The 19,650-nt window shown below is 45.2% G+C and overlaps 3 protein-coding genes across 11 annotated transcripts; all 3 read right to left on the reverse strand.

The window, feature by feature from the left end:
• Positions 1-4,654: 4,654 nt before the first annotated feature.
• Positions 4,655-11,372, reverse strand: LOC136520828 (uncharacterized). 8 transcript variants are annotated; one of them, XM_066514516.1, is made up of 17 exons: positions 11,057-11,357; positions 10,240-10,647; positions 10,037-10,159; positions 9,668-9,809; positions 9,155-9,360; positions 8,210-8,268; positions 8,039-8,133; positions 7,849-7,951; positions 7,643-7,737; positions 7,510-7,572; positions 7,352-7,427; positions 7,137-7,245; positions 6,624-6,736; positions 5,325-5,383; positions 5,137-5,245; positions 4,906-5,053; positions 4,655-4,725 (listed from the first exon to the last, which is right to left on the reverse strand). In XM_066514516.1, the coding sequence occupies exons 2-16, from the start codon at positions 10,628-10,630 to the stop codon at positions 4,919-4,921; spliced, it is 1,878 nt and encodes a 625-aa protein (XP_066370613.1). In that variant the 5' UTR covers positions 10,631-10,647; positions 11,057-11,357; the 3' UTR covers positions 4,655-4,725; positions 4,906-4,918. The 8 variants fall into 8 exon arrangements, 6 of the variants coding, with proteins under 6 accessions (XP_066370613.1, XP_066370607.1, XP_066370601.1 ...); XM_066514510.1 differs by having other exon boundaries at positions 4,655-4,793; XM_066514504.1 differs by adding an exon at positions 10,761-10,885 and having other exon boundaries at positions 4,655-5,053; positions 11,057-11,354.
• Positions 11,373-12,267: 895 nt separating this feature from the next.
• LOC136536273 (zinc finger BED domain-containing protein RICESLEEPER 2-like) lies at positions 12,268-14,592 on the reverse strand. The gene has a single exon (XM_066528626.1). The coding sequence runs from the start codon at positions 14,590-14,592 to the stop codon at positions 12,268-12,270; it is 2,325 nt and encodes a 774-aa protein (XP_066384723.1).
• A 1,434-nt stretch (positions 14,593-16,026) lies between these two features.
• LOC136538322 (uncharacterized) lies at positions 16,027-19,071 on the reverse strand. 2 transcript variants are annotated; one of them, XM_066530304.1, is made up of 5 exons: positions 18,889-19,071; positions 18,338-18,383; positions 18,146-18,243; positions 16,867-17,183; positions 16,027-16,774 (listed from the first exon to the last, which is right to left on the reverse strand). In XM_066530304.1, the coding sequence occupies exons 2-5, from the start codon at positions 18,344-18,346 to the stop codon at positions 16,290-16,292; spliced, it is 909 nt and encodes a 302-aa protein (XP_066386401.1). In that variant the 5' UTR covers positions 18,347-18,383; positions 18,889-19,071; the 3' UTR covers positions 16,027-16,289. The 2 variants fall into 2 exon arrangements, with proteins under 2 accessions (XP_066386401.1, XP_066386400.1); XM_066530303.1 differs by lacking the exon at positions 18,889-19,071 and adding an exon at positions 18,691-18,882.
• Between the last annotated feature and the right edge of the window lie 579 nt (positions 19,072-19,650).

Below are 19,650 nucleotides of genomic sequence, written 5' to 3' on the forward strand. Positions count from 1 at the left end.
AGGCTACATCTAATTATTATCATGTAAGGCTTGGACTTATGTAATGCCTTGAACTTGCTTTATAAGTAGGGAACATATCTAGTGCAAACCAATCTCTCCGTGCAAACCGTGCAAACCAACTGCGGGGGAGAGGTGGGAGGGGGGATTTGCAAAAGCGGGGGAGAGGTGGGAGGGGGATTTGCAAAAGTGTGATTACTTACATTTTTGCAAATCCCCCCTCCCACCTCTCCCCCGCAGTTGGTTTGCACGGTTTGCACGGAGAGGTTGGTTTGCACTTGATACGTTGCCTTATAAGTAAGGCTTGAACCTGATGCATGGGATTATGTACGTGTCATTGCATATTATTTTCCTTTCATGAATATGCTTTGAACTTGATTGGAAGTGAAGATATTTGCAATGTGTGGTAATCTCACCAAAGAGGAGATCATATTCCCTGTCAACCCTCATCCCTCTAACCAAACAAGGAATGGAACCACTGGAACCCACTGTATCCTCCAACCAAACAGAAAACTACGTTGAACCCATCCCTGTAACCAAACAAGAGATGGGTTGATTCCAACCCAGAGAAGTGGGATGGACCCAACCCATTTCATTTGGCTCCCAAACCAAATACATGCTAAGTTAGTTATCGATCTATATCGTAGTTTATAAGGCTATCAGCTGATTGACCCCATATGAATCATAATATAGATCAAAGTTATCGATCTTGTATTAAATAATTTGTTGTTTAATACAATATCACCGGTTACTGAATTTGCTAAGATTAGTAAAACTTTCCTTGCTATTTTTGGTTGATTCATCAGTTATCGATCTTGCTATAATTAATATTTTATTAATTATAACAAAATCACCCGATTGAGATAGAGATAAATCGGCATCATATCATCTTAATTGGTCGTCCTTTGATCTGGTCACGCTTTAAATCTTATAATTGATGGCTTAATTCTGCTAGATCGGTTGTTTTATCTCTATTCCAATCAAACATAGTATGCATCCAAAGACATGTTTCAATCTTGAATAAACTCACTAGTTAATGAGATCTAATCTAATGACACTACCATAGTTGCATCGATCCGGTCGAACCTCACTGGTAAGACTTTATATTAGAAATTATCGATTAGTGGTCTTGTTCATGATCAAGATATATACTATGTTTGTTTACTATGACTGCATTGGCTATTTTAGCCGATTTGCCTATACTCTCACGCATATAGCATGTTTTCATGAATCTGTCAACATATAGATGGTTTTATAAATTCTCTGGCTTTAGTTTATTATCATTATCATAGCTGCATTGATCCGATCGAACCTCATTGTTGATGATAATAAATTAGACTCAAGACTGTTTGTAGATTATTTATATTAGACAGTCGATTTGTTCGCATGTTATACTCTTTTTATCAAACTTATCGGCTCGACGCTTTATATCGATCATGTTTCATTTACCCGATGATGCTTTCTGATGTTTCATGAGCATCAGTTATTTTGATTCATATCATTATCATTTAATGTTAGCCAATAATCCTTGATTTAAATATCTTCATTTCATGAATACGCTGGATATCGACTATTTAGTCGATAGCTTCATTGAATCGGCTATCTAGACGTACATTTGGAACTGTTTGGTGCAACACCGACATGTTCCACCTTAAATTACTGATTAGATTTTCTCTCCTTGTCAATTGTAGGTCAAATTGACTGGCACGTCGTTGGATTTTCAGAATCGGCTGGTTCTGTGTTGAAGCCAAGTAGATCTCTGGTCTCATTCCACTCAGATCTTCCGGCTTGCTGTGTGTTGGTCACATCGCCACATTTTGATGTCAACACCTACACTAATCTAAATGTTCTATCTGGATGTTGCATATGTTACAATGACTATGTTGCAATTGTATGTTCCAAATGTTTTATATGTTTTAGTAGTATGTTGCAATTGTTTCATCTGAATGTTGCAAAAGTAGATCTCAATGTATGGTTGTTTAGCGAGGAAGAGAGATCTAATGCGGGAGCTATGGCGGCATTGGCTATAAGCAAGCGGCAGCGCTCCACCGGAGGACGTGCAAACGTCCACGCTGGCGCACGTGGCCCGTTCCCGTATGACATGCTACCTCTGTAGGCCCCGCTGGAGGTCCTGGAGCAGAAGCTTGTGGCATCTTCCCGTGCGATGGAGATGCAGACCCTGGCTATGGAGGTGACGCGGGCGTGACGAGGTTGAGACCCCCTGCGTGCGCGGCAAGCGGGCGGGCTCCCCTATTACGCGGGCGCGGCGGACGCTCTGTTACGCGGGGACACTTATTTGATGTCATAACTATTTATATTTTTATATATAATTAATCAAATTTGGTATACTTAACTATGATATTGTGATACAATTTTATCTTTTCTACTCTACTGCCCCTTTTGAGATCTGTGCTTGCATAACTTCCTGCTGTATCTTTAATTTTCTCATCAACGATACGTCGTGTGGAGTACTCCTACGCCTAGCCACCGTGCTCCGTGCACATCCAACTTGTCAACTACTCCTATAGATCCCATTCCAATATATTGGGAAGGACTCGAACTGAAATGGGAGCCACAATATGTACGACGTACTTTAGCTGAAAGATGACCACCCCCGAAATAATCTCACCACGCAGCTGGCCGGATCATACTCCATGCATGTCGCTTAGCTACAGTACTTGCGAGTTGCAACAACCTGCTTGAGAGAGCTCCATGTCTGAAGCAACAACAATTAACCACCATGGCTGCATTATTACCTCCGATCCATCAATTATTGCTGCATCTATAATTCTTGCGGTGCACATATATATAGCCGCAGTATTGCTCGTGCTGACTACAGTATGATGGAATCATGATCCTGGCTCTGGCATCAAGCATATAAGCAGCGAACAGGCTGATAATGTGTGTTTCCCCCGTGGTCCTGTCGATCCTAGGACTTATGATGACCATGATGATCAAATTATTGGAGTAACCAGTAGAGGACAACTTAAATTTTGTTGAATTTTGGAGCCAGTCCAAATCGCTATCTACTGTTTCAGAAATCTGTTGGCGGTTGATAAATCTAAATGCTGTTGCTGAGACTCATTAAGACGCCTCCCATGCCAGCACACTACAATCAATCCTATGGCCTATGGGGAAAAGCATGAGAGAAGTGCGATTCACAAGTCAATGAACTAGCCCTAGCAAATTGCGGATCACAAGAGAGACTCGGGGCACAGATGGGTCTGATTGCACGGCTCTCTTTAACTTTGGTTAGAGAATCCGGTTCCGCAAATTGCCCCGTGCCATTTACAAGGATACAGCTAGGCGTCCTTGGATCAGAAGTAATACTGGGACACAGATAGGTTCTGCTGTATATGCATTTAAAGTCGCTCCTATTGTGAGATTTTGAGAGACGAGTAAATTTCACCCACGGATAAGGATATGGGAAAAAGAAATTCATCTATGTACAATGGATTTCATCTATTTTAATGGCAATCCAACTGTGCCATCCTATGTTCCAAGGGACCAGGAGTATAATGAATTGGGGAATGGGGTACAGGGGGAGGGGACTGGGTGGAGTTGGCACAAGTTTAGTAGCGACCTCTATTATTGTGTGTTCTCATAGGAGGTGCGGTACTGCTCCGCTCCTGTTTTTTTAGCTTCGCGTTCCCAAACACCTCCAATTCTAGTAACTCCGCTCCAAGAAAAATGTAGAGCTAGGGGCTAGTTCCACCTTTTTTCTGGAGCACCTCAACAGTATTCTAGTTTTTGGAGTTTTATACTCCCACACGGAGTTGAGAAATAATTACTCACATTTGCCACTCTCTAATCACCGGTTCCCCTCTCTTCAACTCCCGTACGGACGCCGCAAGAAAAAAGACGACTTTTTCTTCTCTGCGCCAACCTCCTACGCTGGCTGGCCCTCTCCTGCCTCGGCCGGCCAGTGGCCAAGCACCGGGCCGCGCTGCAGTGCCTCCTGGTGGCCATGGCACCAACGGCCAAGCCCCTGGTTGTTACGCCTAGTGCTCCTGCAGGAAAATGGCCTGGTGTAGTTGCTGATCCGAAAAAGAAGGCTAAGTCAACCACTGCACTTGTTATTCAAGATGCAATCACAAAGATGTCTTATATATACTGCTACTTCTTTTATATCGAGTTATGGACTTTGTTAATTTTTCTATCATTTGTGGCCATGTTCTTGAAAAATCAGGACAGTGGAGATGATACCAAACCTTGGTAGCCAATCACGTATGGTGTTGCACCCAAAGCATTTGTCACAACAATAGCGCCTATTTCAACTAAAGGACATGGGCAGTGAGGACTGCTGGTCGAACAGACACGATCTCAATCAAAAACTGATCAAGTCAGGCAGAATGGGACACCGTCACACACTTGGTCGCATGATTGCACATGACCTACTTATACGCAACGAACAAAAATGTACAGATAAGAAACGACAACCTGGCCAAATGCGTGCTCAATAGATGTAGATATGCTTCAAACATGGAATACAAATTCAATACAAATGGCAAACGATGTTCATTGGTACAGTAAAATTCAACCTCAAGTTGTAACACATCGTGCAAAACATGGTTTCCGAGAAACATGAAAGGCCTCGATGTTACAGCATGACAGCAGCCACTACGAGACTGAAATCATGAAGTCATCTTTCACATGCTTTTGGAAGAGGCCTGTAACAGTTCAGTCTTCCAAGTGTGTACAAATGATCACATAATTCTAATTCTAGACCTGTTTATACAACAACAAAAATGTTGGAACAACCCACCAAAGGGTATAGAACTAGACATACAGCGCAGCTACAAAACAAAAACACAGCTCATCTTCCATGCGACAAAATATCATGACACCGAGCCTCACGCATGGATAAGACTGTCAATAAGGATCAATGAGAGAGATTGTTGCCAGTACCTTGTTTTATAGATCATAAAATAGATGTGACGCGGACAGAGTGGTCTGCAGACCCAGTGATGTACATTGGCAGTGTTGGATGCCAATCCACACTTGTGATAGATGAACTGTGCGGTAGTGTCCTCAATCCACTTTCATGGCCTTGTACCTGAAGGGATATGCAGATGAATCATTGGAACCCATTTCTGCAAAAAAAAAAATTAAGTGGTGCAATCAGATATTGATGGAAACCTGATATATTGGGGCCCGGACCAAACCGGAGGTAACCAGCAGCCTCTTGCCATTTGAATCCAATGCTATTTCATGCATTCGTGTTTTAAAGCTCTCCGGATTGCAAAATCTGGTAATAGAAGCACAAGGAGAAATAAGCAACTTTCATAACAATTCACAAATGATAACCAAATGTAGGGTGTTCTCACCTGCTGCAATCTCTTGACCAAAAAATCTGACCTTGATTGTGCAAGCTCCATTCAAATATCTAAAGTCAATATAGTTCACATCGGATGAGATCATGCAAATTAATGGAACATTATTAAATTAAATATTTGTATAAAAGAATCCACAATAGTACAGAGGAAAAGATATAATAATATAAAACATGTCGCAACTTTAATTTTCTTTATAGCTGATAACTGGAGTATACTAACAAGATTATCTGACCATGAGGACCCAGGGAACTATAATCTGATGTGCAGACGATACATAATACTTAGTAGGGCCTCAGAAGCCCAAGTCCCCGCCATGAGAAAAGAAAAGATGTGTCAGCAAACTCCAAATAAAAGAGCATATTCAGATTCAACTGTATGTGTGGTGAATTGAGCATCATCCACGATCCGTTGAACCATCGTGTTCCCAGTGACCAGATCTACATCTATTTACAAAGCCCCAAGAGCTTCTGACTAGTTCAATTAGAACCCTTCAATGTATTTATAATAATATTTTAATTTAGTTTCAGTAGTATTTTTGGTTTCTTACTTTATCCTCGTAATACAGGGCAAATGCTTTTGTCATCTTCATGTTATTCCACTAGTACCTGTTGATAGTTGGTGTAGAGTACCTATTCGTTACTGTTGTTTTATTCCAGGCTTCCAGCAGTCAAGATACATGAAACAAAGATAGTATTTTGTTGATATTGTTGCCATGAGCATGATAGTTCAAACGGATAGTGAGTTGAAGGGTAGAGAAGTTAAGACACCATAAGACTTACAACACTAGGAAAATCACACTCTGAAGGGGCATTGAAGGGGTACACAACCATTTGCTATGGATCACACCATGCAATTCATTTAGGATACCAAATACCTCACTGCCATCTTTTTTATTACTCCTTGATCCCGAAAAAAACATGTTGTTTTGGGATTTTTCAGACAAATTAGTAGAGGAGAGAAATGACCCTAGTACTCCTATTTTGTTACAGATGATTTCCTTAAAAGGAGGATACCTCATGGTTAAGTTTCCTGATTAAATTGCGTTCCATGCAATCATGCAGAGATCCGTGGGAGGCAACCAAAAGTAGTGCATATCAATTTTTTAATTTGGCGCATGCAGGAGTCGACGGAATTTTTCAGTGGGCCCAAAAGCATGTACTAGAATCAGAGTGTCAAGTTTTTTGGGACAAATTTTCACTCCCACAACATCATGTTTTTTGGGACAGGAGTACATCCATATGGCTAGTTGCATCAATGAACTAAAAGGGGAAAAGGTGAAATGCTGTATACCTTTCCATCTGAGCCTAAACTGAAGATGCTAGTTTCTGCTGGCCCAAAAAGAACTGAGCTCACAGGGGAATCATGGGCAGGCCATCCTGTAATTTGAAGACCAGCAGACATGTCTACTTGCAGTCAAGGAAGATGTCAGCCACAAATAATCACCTGGGAGGGTGTGGGTGGGTGGGTGTGTGTGTGTGGGGGGGGGGGGGGGGGGGGGGCAGGGATCTCATGCAAACAAAACAGAAGCAGGTTCTAGCATCGGTTGAGCAAAGTTCCAAGACCATCCACCAATAAACTCTCATTGGTAAACTGGGCTTCAGTATTTATGATTTCTAACTAGCTAAGCATTTCAATTCTGGTTGAGGTCAGACTAGTGCGTCTGGATAGTGGATCAACAATAACAAGATGTAAGTATGTCTTAAGAACAAAATACCAGTACAAAATAAGTAGAACTCTGCATCAATTAGGAAGAAACTACAGACTTGATAGGGATGGTAAAAGAATATCATAACAAAAGGATACCAAACATGTGAATCATTCCATCTGTAGCAGAAGCTGCCAAAATTTTTCCATTGTGATTGAAGCAAAGAGAAGTAATAGCAGGTGGATCCTCACCAAGAGGGAGGACAGTCTTCACAATAGAAGAAAAAAAGGAAAAAAAAAAACTTTAGAAAAGATACTGGCTACAAAATCCACATATAAGTTCAAGAGAAGAGGATGAAAGCAAATGAACTTACCAATGGCTTCCATGTTTTCATATGCCACACGGTCAAGTTGGCAAAGCCTGTTCTCTCAAATGTAGTTGATCCATGCCTGAAAATAAGTATAATAAAACAATGCCACTATAGTTATGGACTTCTTATCAAGTACATGAAGTATGAAATCTAAACAATACCGTCTTGATGAAGCTGCAGAGACAAACACAGGTTCAACAGGGCTGCATTTCAAATCTAAGATGCTGCAAGAAATAGAAAAGCTTTGTTAGCTAAACATTCTCAGCAAGGAACCAGCAGACTATAGATTATAACCTTGGAAAGTCTCTAGATGTACTCAGGTCGCAAACAACTCTCTTTGCATCAGCATTCCAAGCTTTAATTCCTCCATTAGCTGTGCCTATGAGCAGCTATGGTCAAGAGAAATGGGTGACAAAAACAAAAGTCTTAAACAAGTTTACTTTAACCAAATTTAGAGTAACAGAAAGATACTAGTGCCATACAATCCAATATAGACATACCAATCTGTCAGATCTGCATTCCCAAGAAAGTGCACTGACTTCAGACCCACAGTATATAGTAGCATTTCTGGATGATGGTGTTGATGAATCATATGTCCAAATCCTTTCGAAAGAATAAGATCAACGGGTCAAAATCCAGAACCTTGAGTTAGGTAGCCAATGTGAAGTTACTCAAATATAGCAAAATTACCTAACTGTACCATCGATTGATGAACTAGCAATATTTGACCCAGATGCAGAAAATCGACATCGGCTAATTGAACTGTTATGGCCTAAAAATGTTTCCTGTTAGCAAGTCTAATCAGTCATACAGGTGACTGCAAAAAGGGATAATATAATAGTGGAACAAACTGTAGCTTACCTGGAAATCCACTTTTACTTCAGGAAAATCTTCCTCAGTCACCAAAACCTGCTCATCCTCTGCAGCAAAAGAGAGGGTACTAAAGATATGGAGAACATGTACCATACATACAGTAAGCACAACAGAAGAAAAAATTGAAGAATATCAAATAGGAAAATATATTGGTTCACACATTAAAACAATCTAAACTACGGTAGCATTAGGCCATCTCCAGTGGCCCAGAAAACCAACCCAAATCAAGCCACTGGAGGAGTGGATGCAAAGGGTACTGAATATTTTTTTCGCAGGCTCATTATCTGTAGCCATGAGGAGGCAAAGGATGATTTTGTCCATTTGTTTAATGCTATTGTGGACCCATACTTGCAGTTAAGATCAGTTCAACAATAAACGTTATTTTGCTGACTCTTCATGGTCCTACGTGGTGGCGATGATTCCACTCATCACTGTAGATGCTCTTAGTATGCATGGTGATGAACAGGTGAAGGTAAAAGCACAACTATGGGTGTAATTGGTTGCCTGAACAACCCCTTATAAAGGCCGCCATAGTCCAATTAGTCCATGTTTGGTTACCTGCATAAGCCCATATGCAGGCTAGCACTATCCTCAAAGCAAGTTCAGCCTGCACCACACAATTCGGCCAAATCCTGCGTATCCTGCTATGCGCCTATGCACCCCTCCCTCCCACACCGGCTCTGCAGCCCAAGGCCTAGTATGGCCACTTACGCAGGAAACCAATGACAAGTGTGATATTGTACAGCTTTATCCAGCCAAACCAAACAGCAAATTGCATAACCTTATCCAGGTTAAGGTTAAGGGTATGCTGCATAACCTCTAATGCAGTGCAATACCAATGCGAGGAACCAATCAGACTCTATCTTACTAGGTACCCTGCACAAAAATGTGGTAAATACTGATACAATAGCCATGAAAAAAGTAAGTACCAACCTGTATGGCTGATCTCAGAAGATTCATGGAATTTCCCACCTCTTGTATAAGATTTCACTGAACTTGAGGACCGAGAATCAAAACCCTGTATCATGCTACTTGAGGCCGAGGACTCTTCATAGTTTTCTGATATCTCTTCATGAGGGGAACCAGCTGTGCTAGTACCAACTACATTCTTGTTTCCATAACCAGCACTATTATAGTTCCTGCATTTATAAGGTGAAACATGTTTTAAGGATGCATGCATGCGTTTGTTTGTGTACATGCGATGAGGTTAGAAGTTAGCACTCACAATCTAACCAAGCTTAACATTAATAGCAGACAGAGACCTATAGGAAAGTTAATGTTAGAATACTTTATGAATATAATTCAGTTAACGAAATGGAACCCAATAAACTAACTGTTAATTTGTGGAAGGATACATATGGCAAGTACAAAAGGATTTGCATTCATTAATAGGCAAAAAATTAACTTTGCATGCAAGAGAGATGAGAGAATAACGAATAACTTTACCTCCTCAACTGAGAGATTTCATCTTCCTTCGCCTCTAAGGACGCTTGTAGCTCTGCCAATTTATTGTTCAGTTGCTTTATGTCATTCTTGAGGGATTTGATGGTATTCTTTTCACTACTAATTCTCACAAGAGCTGGGATCCGTGGAAAAGTTAAGGACAAACAGTGTAGCAGCAAATAACAATATGTATGGCAAAGTAAAATTTTAATAGAAACAATAGCATTCACAAACATTGAGTTCTATCACAGTGATGATCAGCTAGGGATCAGGGGATAAGATTATAAATCAGTCAATAGGAAAGAAGATATTGTAAAATGTTAGAAAACATCCCACTAGAGATACAACAAAGAATATACTATGGAAGGATATGAGTATCATTGAATATCCCGCTCAAAAAATTCCTAAATGAGAGAACCAAAGTATCCAGCCACTCTTTGGAGAAATATACACGGAACTGCGGATCCAAGCTTGGGTTCTTAATATATGGAATAGCTGCATAATGTTATTGAGATTGACAAAGCATGAGAATAATGCATAAGGAATGTAGGAAAAATAAGGCAAAGAACACGCACCAAACCATGCCAGCCAATCTCCACGCTTTTGCATTAGATAATTGCCATTTTCACCAAAGAATTCAATTACTTTGTCTTGTCTTCCAGATTTCAAAGCATTAATAACATAGTACCTTAATGCTGACAGCTCCAACTTAACAAGGGTTGAGAACAGCTCTGTGTCCCCAGGTGACATGAAACACTGCTTGAAAAAGGCAAACAGGCCGACCAACCTGTCCAGTTGGTACTTCGGTATATACACTGAGAACACCAAATCCACGATCTTATCTGCTTGAAAGTTCCTGCCAATCTCAGTAGACAACTCTGACTCATACGCTTGCAGCGTACTTGTGAAACCCCTGAAAACTAGAAACTCCCTCACGAGCTCCTCAGCATAACGCATATTCTCCATCGTAGTCCAGTGTGTTACTGAAAGTGTTAAAAATGAAAAGTTATAAGCAGACCAACTATAGACGATAGCTGAAAGAGGAAAAACGCACGAGTGATAGTGTGACGTCATGAAACAAAAATGTGTCTCGTACCCAGTGACAATTGAGATCCCAAACAAGTTTCAGTAAATTAGTTAACTTCAGCTTCACTTCCTAGTTCCTACCACTGAAGGATTTCATTTCGAAACAATGTCATCAAAAATTCGCATTTCCCAGCACTTCTCCCAGGGCACGGGCATGTCCACCCGATAATTTTTTGCGAAACAATCGAAGATAGTAGGCATCATACATGCACATACACTTGTAGTTAGATCAGATCCGAATACAAATAGTAAGTTAGGGTTTGGGTGCTTGGTTTCGCACAGCAGGAAGGGAAGGGGTGGGCGTACCTGGTGGTGCTCGTCGCCGGCGAAGGGCCCGAAGAAGACCTGGACACCTGGCGGAGGGCAGCAGCGACCTGGCCGAAGAACTGAGCACCTGGTGTAGCCGTCGCCGAGAGAGCGCAAGCTGGGTAACAGAAGAAGAAAAGGCACGGCTGCTGACCGGCGTCCTTGTTGGGCCTTTCGGGCCTGTAAAATGCTGGGCCCTTATGGGCTGTTTGGTCCCTTCCTTTTCCTGCTAGCGTGGAGTCTATAGCATGAACCAAAGTTTCCCGAACCCCATCCGGCATCTCCAAGATTGCCAATTTCCTCGTCTGACTCTGACACAAATATCCGCAGTCTCTCACTCTCACCAGTGACATGGAGGCCTCTCCAGCGACTGGGCCCGCAAGGAAGCGGAAGGACAGGGACGCGGCGGCTCCGGTAGCGGGCCCACCAGATCCGGCTGCCGGCGGCAACAGGCTCCTGGCGGGGCTCCTCGCGCACGAGTTCCCTCTCGTCCGGCACGGTCCTCGGTATAGATGGCCATCGGGCCGTGCCGGCCCGGCCCGTTGGCCCCAGCGTGCCGGCACGGCATCGTGCCTCGACGGGCCGTCGTGCCGGCCGTGCCGTGCCGAGGCCGTGCTCGTGCCTGGCCAACGGCCCATGGCACGGTCCGTGGGCCGTTTTGCCGTGCCGTGCCGCCCGGTGGGCACGGCCATTTTCACCGGGCCGTGCCGGCCCATGGCCCATGATGCGCACTTCACAGTTCACACAATCACAGCACACAGATGACAGATTATATGATGATGAACTTATATTCAGAATGAGCTGTTTTGTACAATGCTGCCTCATTAAAAACCTTTCTAGGTAAAACTCACCCTTATAAGAAACCTTAGAAAGGGAAAAAGAGTGCAGCCAGCTCTAAATGTCAAGGTCTTATAATTCTATCCTATTAGGATAGCCAACATCAGTGGCAAAGTCATTGTGACTTAGTGAGTTCACAGATCACAGCAATAGGAAGCCAGGAACAGCAAAAGTTCTATCCTATTACAACATCAGGTCATCAGTGGCAAAGTTCTTCCTTCATTGATCATAGTGACTCACTCCAGCACACCAAAAGTTCCTGCAAGCAAAGCAATGTTAGTATCAGCAGTACTTGAATGTAAAGAAAAGATGCAAAATGGAACTTGAATAGTTGAATGTTGAGTGACTACCTCTCATCTTCTCTTCTTCTTCTTCTATCCACCAGCAGCACCAGCACCAGCAGTACCGCCGCTGCCGCTGACACTGCCGGAGCCGCTGCCTTCGCCTTGTTCATCGAGGAAGAGGTTCTTGAATGCCTCCTCAAGGTCCAGGTCCTCAGGTGTATGTTGTTCTCTTCTTGCACCTTGCTCCCAGTCCTTGATGTAGGTGAGTATCTCAACATGCTCAGGCAACAAGCGCCGCCGCCGATCTTCGAGTATCCTGGATGTACAGCTGAAACAGGACTCGGAAGAGACAGTAGATACAGGGACAAACATAATATCTCGAGCCATAATAGACAGGATTGGATAAGTTAGCTTGTGGTCACGCCACCAGAGGAGTATGTCAAAGGATTCCTCATAACATGTGACAGGGTCACTGTCCAAGTATGCTTTGAGCTCACTAACAACAGATGGAGTATGAGCTGAGGGGGAAGAAGAGACAAGGGAATCACCAGGACCTCCAAAGATCCTTCCCCATGCCTGTTTTGTCTTACCAGTATGAGCTGAAGGGATTGAAACCCTCTGAGACCTCACTACACCAAATTTCTGTTCATAATTGCCAAACAATTTATACAATTCATCTTTTACATCAGCATAGTATGAACTATAAATGCATCCAGTTGCCTTAGCAAGCAATTCAAGCACATTAAAGAACACTTTCATCTTAGCTCTAGGATCAAGAATGAATGCATATGAATAAATGAGTGGAATTTTCTCCCAATATTTAAGGAATTTAAGCTTCATAGGAGTAGCAATCATTCTAAAATTAGCATCTCTTTTAGCATTTTGCAAATGTTCAGCCATGTCAAGCATATGGTGCAAAACAAGTGGAGTTGTGGGATAATAAACCCCAGACAGCACAACAGTAGAGTTATAGAAGAGTTCCAGGAATATCATTATTTGTTCAGCAATATGCCAATGCTGTGTAGTCAACAAAGTAGAACCATAATTAGAGGTAATAAACACATCAAAGACTTCTTTGTATGGCAGCAAATGTTTGAGCATCAAAAAAGTAGAATTCCATCTAACATCCATGTCCAAACCAAACTTCCTAGGTCTAAGACCCTGAGCCTTGCAGTAGTTTTTAAACAATGCAATTCTTTGATTAGAGGAATTTAAAAAACTTATTGCAGTTCTAAAATCTTTAGTATAAGGTTTCAACCTCTTCATGCCAGATTTAACAATAAGATTGATGGTATGGCATGCACAACGCTGATGCACAAGCAAGTACTGCACCTTGTTAGGATCAGTGGGGGTAGGTGCAGGACAAGAACCCAAATAACCAAAGAACATAGGCTGCAAAATCTCATATGCCCTAGAATTAGCAGAAGCATTGTCTAGAGACACAGAAAATACCTTGTCTATCAAACCAAACTCCTCAACCACACTAGCAATCCTATCAGCAATGTTATCACCATAATGTGAAACATCAATCAGCCTTAAACCAATTACTTTTTTCTGTAACTCCCAATCAGCACTAACATAATGAGCAACCACAGATATATAATCCTCTTTAGCATTACCAGACCAAATATCAGATGTCAAAGAAACAGAAGATGCAGTAGGCAACACAGATTTCATAAGCATATCACGTTGTTCATCAAACAGTTTAGACATATCTCTAGTGGTGGTCTGCCTAGAAACCTTTTGGAACAGAGGATTATGAGCACGCTTAATGTAATCCTCCCAAGCATCAGTCTCACCTATCCCTAAAGGAAGGTCTAGCCTAGCAATCAAACGGCACAACTCAGTGCGAGCAATCAAAGGATCATACACCCAATTGTTCAAACCATCAGGATTCAGAGCAAGCTTAGACTGTATAAGACTAGCCTGATCACGTTTTTTCATACAAGAATTCATGTGCCGTCTCAAATGGCCAGTGCCAGCGGCCGATCTAGCAGTGTATCGCGCATGACAATGTTTACAGATGGCACGTACTCGAATTCCCTTCTCCTTAATCTCATGGAAGTAATCCCAAATAGCAGAAACTTTCTTACCAGAGGAGGTACCATGAGTGTCAGTGGATACCTCAACTCCACCATCGTCGTCGTCGCCATCGACATCGATGGGCTGGTTGTCGTCACCGAGGTCGACGCCGAACAGACCGGCTGCATCATCACGTATGTCGTCGTCGTCCTCGACTTCTAGCAGGTCATCCGCGTACAGCGCCTGGTCCTCGCCGTCGCCGAGGGGATGCTGATTCTCCCCCCGCGTTGCGAGGCCGGAACCGCCCACGGACGAGCCGGACAGCCGTGCCTGACCTCGACCTCCAGCAGCACCAGCACCGCCCCTCAACGGGCGCTTGGGCGGCCTGGCCATGTCTACTCCAGAGGAGGAAGACGCGGCGTCAGGCGCCAACCTGCACGCAAGAAGAAGAAGTTAGAAGAAGAAGTGAAGAACTGAAGAAGAAGAAGTGAGAAGAAGAAGAAGAAGAAGTGAGAAGAAGAAGAACAGATGACAGATCTAGGGTTAGGGTTAGGGAAGAAGTCCAACCTGTGTACCCGGAGCTCGGTGCCGGTGATGAAGAGGCCAGCCAAGCAGCGGATGAGACAGACAGTGAGACAGACACGGATTAGAATCGACGGCGAGAAGAAGAAGTGAAGAACTGAAGAAGAAGTGAGAAGAAGACGAAGAAGAAGTGAGAAGAAGAAGAACAGATGACAGATCTAGGGTTAGGGTTAGGGAAGAAGTCCAACCTGTGCACCCGGAGCCCGGTGCCGGTGATGAAGAGGCCAGCCAAGCAGCGGATGAGACAGACAGACACGGATTAGAATCGACGGCGAGGTGGTGGAGGAGGAGGGACTGCCATGAACACTCACATGGTTCACCGAGAGGGGAGTGAGGGAGTGAGAGTAGAGGAAAAGGAGGGAGGAGCCGAGGAGGAGGAGACGGGGAAGCAGGGACCAGGGAGGAGCGCCGGCGCGGTCACCGATGACGGGGAGGACGGACGAACGTCGACGTCGACAGCGGTGGATCTGGATCGATTATGGGAGAGCGGAGCGAGAGGCCGAGAGCGAGAGACTGAGAGAGCCGCGGCGGGGGAGAGGAAGAGCCGAAGAGGATTAGGTTAGGGTTTGGGAGGGGGATGCGCCGCGGCCGGACGGGCGGACGGCTTATATACAATGAGGGTGTGCGTGGGGTGGGCCGGCGGCCTGCCTGGCTGCCTTTGTGGGCCGTTTCTCCGACCGGGCCGCCTCATGCACCGTGACGTGCCACGGGCCAGGCCGGCGGCCCGGTGTCTCGGGCCGGGCCGGCACGGGCACGGCGGTTACCGGGCCGGGCCGGGCCAAAACAGCGGGCCACGGGCCGGGCCAAAACAACGGGCCACGGGCCGAGCCAGCGGGCCGCGGGCTGCATGGCCAAATATAGTCCTCGGCGAGCAGCGCGGACCCAGGACACGGGCCCTGGCCGGAGGCGGGTGGGACCTCGCGCTCTCGGTACGAGGCCGTGGCCGTGCTGGTGCAGCGTGGCATGGCCCGCGTGCCTGGGGTGGTCAACCCCACGCAGCTCGCCACGTGGGCCGGGAGGTGAACCTAGATGGCGCGCCAGCCGCTGGACACGTCGTGCCTTTCTCAATCCTACCCATCCTTTTGTTTTGTTCTCCCCGTTCCTCTGCAGTCATCCTTTGTGAGCGATGCTAATGTAGTACTAGTGTACGACTTTGGTAGTTGTGGAATTCTACTTGTTATACTGGTTTGTATAGTTTGTACTTATTTTGTTTTGTGCTGTGATGGATTTTGCTAAATTAATCAGTTAAGCGCCTGTAAAGCTGTTGTTACTACAGTGATTATGATGCTTCGATGATTACATGATATTTGGATAATACTCCTGTTTGCCATCAGCTGTTTCATCAGCAGATTTGCAGACTACCTCGAGAATCTGAGGCCAACACTGCCTGACTGACCATCCACAAATTTAATTTAACAAGCGTAACGGAACGGGCGATAACAGTTACACGACGGACGCCACTGTTACGGTCCACGCCGTAGGCTCATGACAGCCACCGCCCCTACGGCCTACCCTCGCTGCGCGGCAGCGGCAGCGGCGCGCTGCAGGCCGTGCCGCTCCATGACCCTGCGCGTGGCCAGCGCGGCGGCCTCGCCGGCACGCGCCGTGCCGGCCGCCATGATGGCCGCGAACTCGCGCTTTATCTCCTCCTGCACCCGGCTCTTCGCCGCCGCAAGGGGGTCTGGAGGAGGCGCCGCCAACTTGGTTGAAACCGTAGGAGCCGCGCTGCTCACCTCAGCGGTGGCTGCCGCCGGTGCTGCTGCGGGCTGCACTGCCGGTGGAACGGCCGTACTGTCATTGGCACTGCCACTGTCCGCTGTCTTGGCAGCCTCCAGTTTAGCAGCAGCAGTCGTCGTCGATCTTGGCACCACGTCATTCGTCAGCGGCCGAGTCACGGTGGTGGCGCCAACCGGGGCAGGAGCCGGACTGAATTGCGGCGGTTGCGGCACAGCCCCAGCTCCCAAGCTCGTCTCCAGCCCCTGGATCATGGGCACTGCAAGAGCAAAACAGTGAACCGTCAATTGTGTGGCAACCTGATGCAAAATTCTAAAAAAAAAATTAAAAAAAAAACTACTCAGCCCTTACATATCAGCGCGCCGACCGGGCTGTTCATCACTTGGTTCGGCAGCTCGAGGATGTAGCTGGGGATGGCGGCGCCAGCGAGGAACTGCGCGACCTCGTTGCTGAAGTTGTTGCAGTTGTGGCTGAGGAGTTTGTAGGTGGCAGGGGTGTAGCGCGGGCCGATCTCCCGGAGGAACTCCTCGAACACCTCCCTGGGGACGTGGGTCACGCCCAGGTCCTCCACACGGATGGGTGTGCCGTAGGGCGTCCGGCCGGGCTGGCCTTGCTGGATGCCGCCGCCGAAGTAGTACTCCCGCCCGTAGACGACCACACCGGTGTGCCTGAGATAGCCCAAGAACATGCTTACTCCGTCATCCACAACGCTTCTATAAAGCGAACAGAAGAGCAGCTTAACGGCATTTTATGCAATTCGTGATTTCTTTGTAGTACTGAATCTACATGGGTCTTCCTGTGTTTGTTCTGGTGATATAATACTATAACCATATGTTCAGTGGAGTTTGGACTCGAAAAGACATGAACTACAGTCATGGGAATATAAAATGCGAATGAGACTACAACTGTGCCAAATTGGTCAACCAGGATCAACTGCAAATAAACAGCAGGAGTGCAGCAAACTTGATGTCTTATCTCTCTTCATGGGCAACAAGGTAAATGCGAAGTCTTGCACTAGATGCAAAACCATGAAGCCATCGCCCTGATCGGCTGGCTGGAAAAACGGCCGAGGCTGATGCTAATGTTGATTTATTGTGAGAGAAAAACATTGTTATTTCGCTGAAACGGTACGATTGATAAGTTCAAGCGAACAGGGCCATCATGTTTGCATGTATAATATGTACTAGTAGAATTCCTAAAAGGGCACCCCCACAATGTTTTGATGATTTGCTCATATATTGAAGCTTTACTTACCTTGAATCTACATTTTGTAGAGGTAACTATTAGTGAAGGGGAAGAACTACTATGTTTACTAGAGACAAACATGTATCAGGGACATGGCTGATATTACAGATGTAGCTACTACGAAATCAACGTCAGCAATAGTAATGCAAATCGGTAGGTCCCACATCTAGATAACTAAGCAAAAGGTAAACATAGCGCCACCAGGAGTCGATGCGACTTTTTTTTCATGATGAAGGAGAGCTGCGTACATTTCATCTATCTATCTTTCTTTCTTTCTTTTGTAAAATTACAGACAGAAAAAAGCAGTCTCGTGCAACACAAGTCCTCTATCAAAAGCAAGCCTTGCGTATCATAAGGAAGAGGAAATAGAACCAGGGATGCTTACCAAATAGCCTCGATGGCCTTGCCGAGGATCGTCGCCGAGAGCTGCCGCGCCATCCCTTGGCTAAGATCGTAGATGTGCAGCTTCACCGGGTACCCATCCTGCACACAGCCATCCAGATGCAGATCATCCATCACTCATTTCAGATGCAGCCAGATTCAGTAAGGAGCATGGGGGCCAGACGCCGTCGCCCACCTCTGCCATCTTCTCCGCCCGAGCTTGGCCCCCGAAGCAGCCGAACCTAGCAAGGGGAAAAACAGCACGCGACTAATAAGTTGGCAATTGCAAAACCGAGGAAGGACAAGCGAAACAAACTACGTAACTGAAGTTGCTGCTGCTTTTCTCTTCCTCACTCATAACTTTACATGAAGTCGAGACGGGCACAACTGAATTTACACCAAGCCCATTCGACAGAGCTTGGACTTCCCCGAATTCTACTACTACAGAAACTCAACCTTCAATCAAAAAGAAAAAAGATCCCTTTTTTGCCCAAAACGAATGATGGAATTGAGGAAAGCAAGAACCCGGAACCATTTCGGCCGATATACCTAGCCAAACCAAATCTACTCCGCCGCTTGGCCATGGCCGCCGACCAAACAGAGAGTTCCCACCAAACGAGCCAAACAAAGTAACCACCGGGCCAGAGACAAAGGGAGTGAAAATAAACGCGAGGAGAATTTGATCCGTCAGGGAATCGATTGGCGAGAGGCAGACGTGTGGGATTGTAGCAGCAGAGGATTCTTTACCGGAGAGGATATGCAGATACGGAGGACGGACGGGGTGTATGAAAGGGGAAGGAATCGCCTCGGTTGCGTTTGCGTCCTCGCGCGGAAGTATCTCTTGCGTGGAGTGCAGAGGTCTGAGGAGACGAGATAAGCAAAGAGGAATACTAAATTTTTAGTTTGTGTTGTTTGCTTGTTCTGTGCAGAAACCAACCGCTTCCGTCGTCACTTGCCTTCACTTGTGAGCGAGGTGGTCACGCCCATACGCAGAATCACACTCTTTTTTTTTCTTTATAATTTTCTCGAATTTTGTTTTATATCAGGAAAGAAAAGACGGCACAGGGACTAGAGAAACCGCCACGGATGCTTTCCGGTCAATTTGCCTGCAAAAAATGTAGTGTGAAGTTAATTGCAAAAATCCTGACTGTAGAAAGAGATCTCCAGCGATCTAAATCAAACTGAAGGGAGATGAATGACTGAAAACTCTGTATATGTGATGGAGCTTGTACAAAGCTGTTATAAAAGGTAGGTCCCAACTGTTGTTCTGAAACTTGACTTTGCTAAAGCCTTTGACAAAGTTAACTGGAACAGTCTATTCAAAATTCTTCGAGCGAGGGGTTTCAATGACAAATGGATAAGATGGGTTCATCAGCTTCTATCAACCTCCAAGACGTCAGTACTGGTGAACGGATTTAATGGCCTATGAATTTCTTGCAAGAGAGCGCTGCGCTGGTGACTGGTGATCACCTGATAGGGCTTTTCGGTTGACGGTCGATCACTGGCCGT

This window comes from Miscanthus floridulus, chromosome 2 (genome assembly GCF_019320115.1).
Source record: "Miscanthus floridulus cultivar M001 chromosome 2, ASM1932011v1, whole genome shotgun sequence".
Taxonomy (NCBI): Eukaryota; Viridiplantae; Streptophyta; class Magnoliopsida; order Poales; family Poaceae; genus Miscanthus; species Miscanthus floridulus.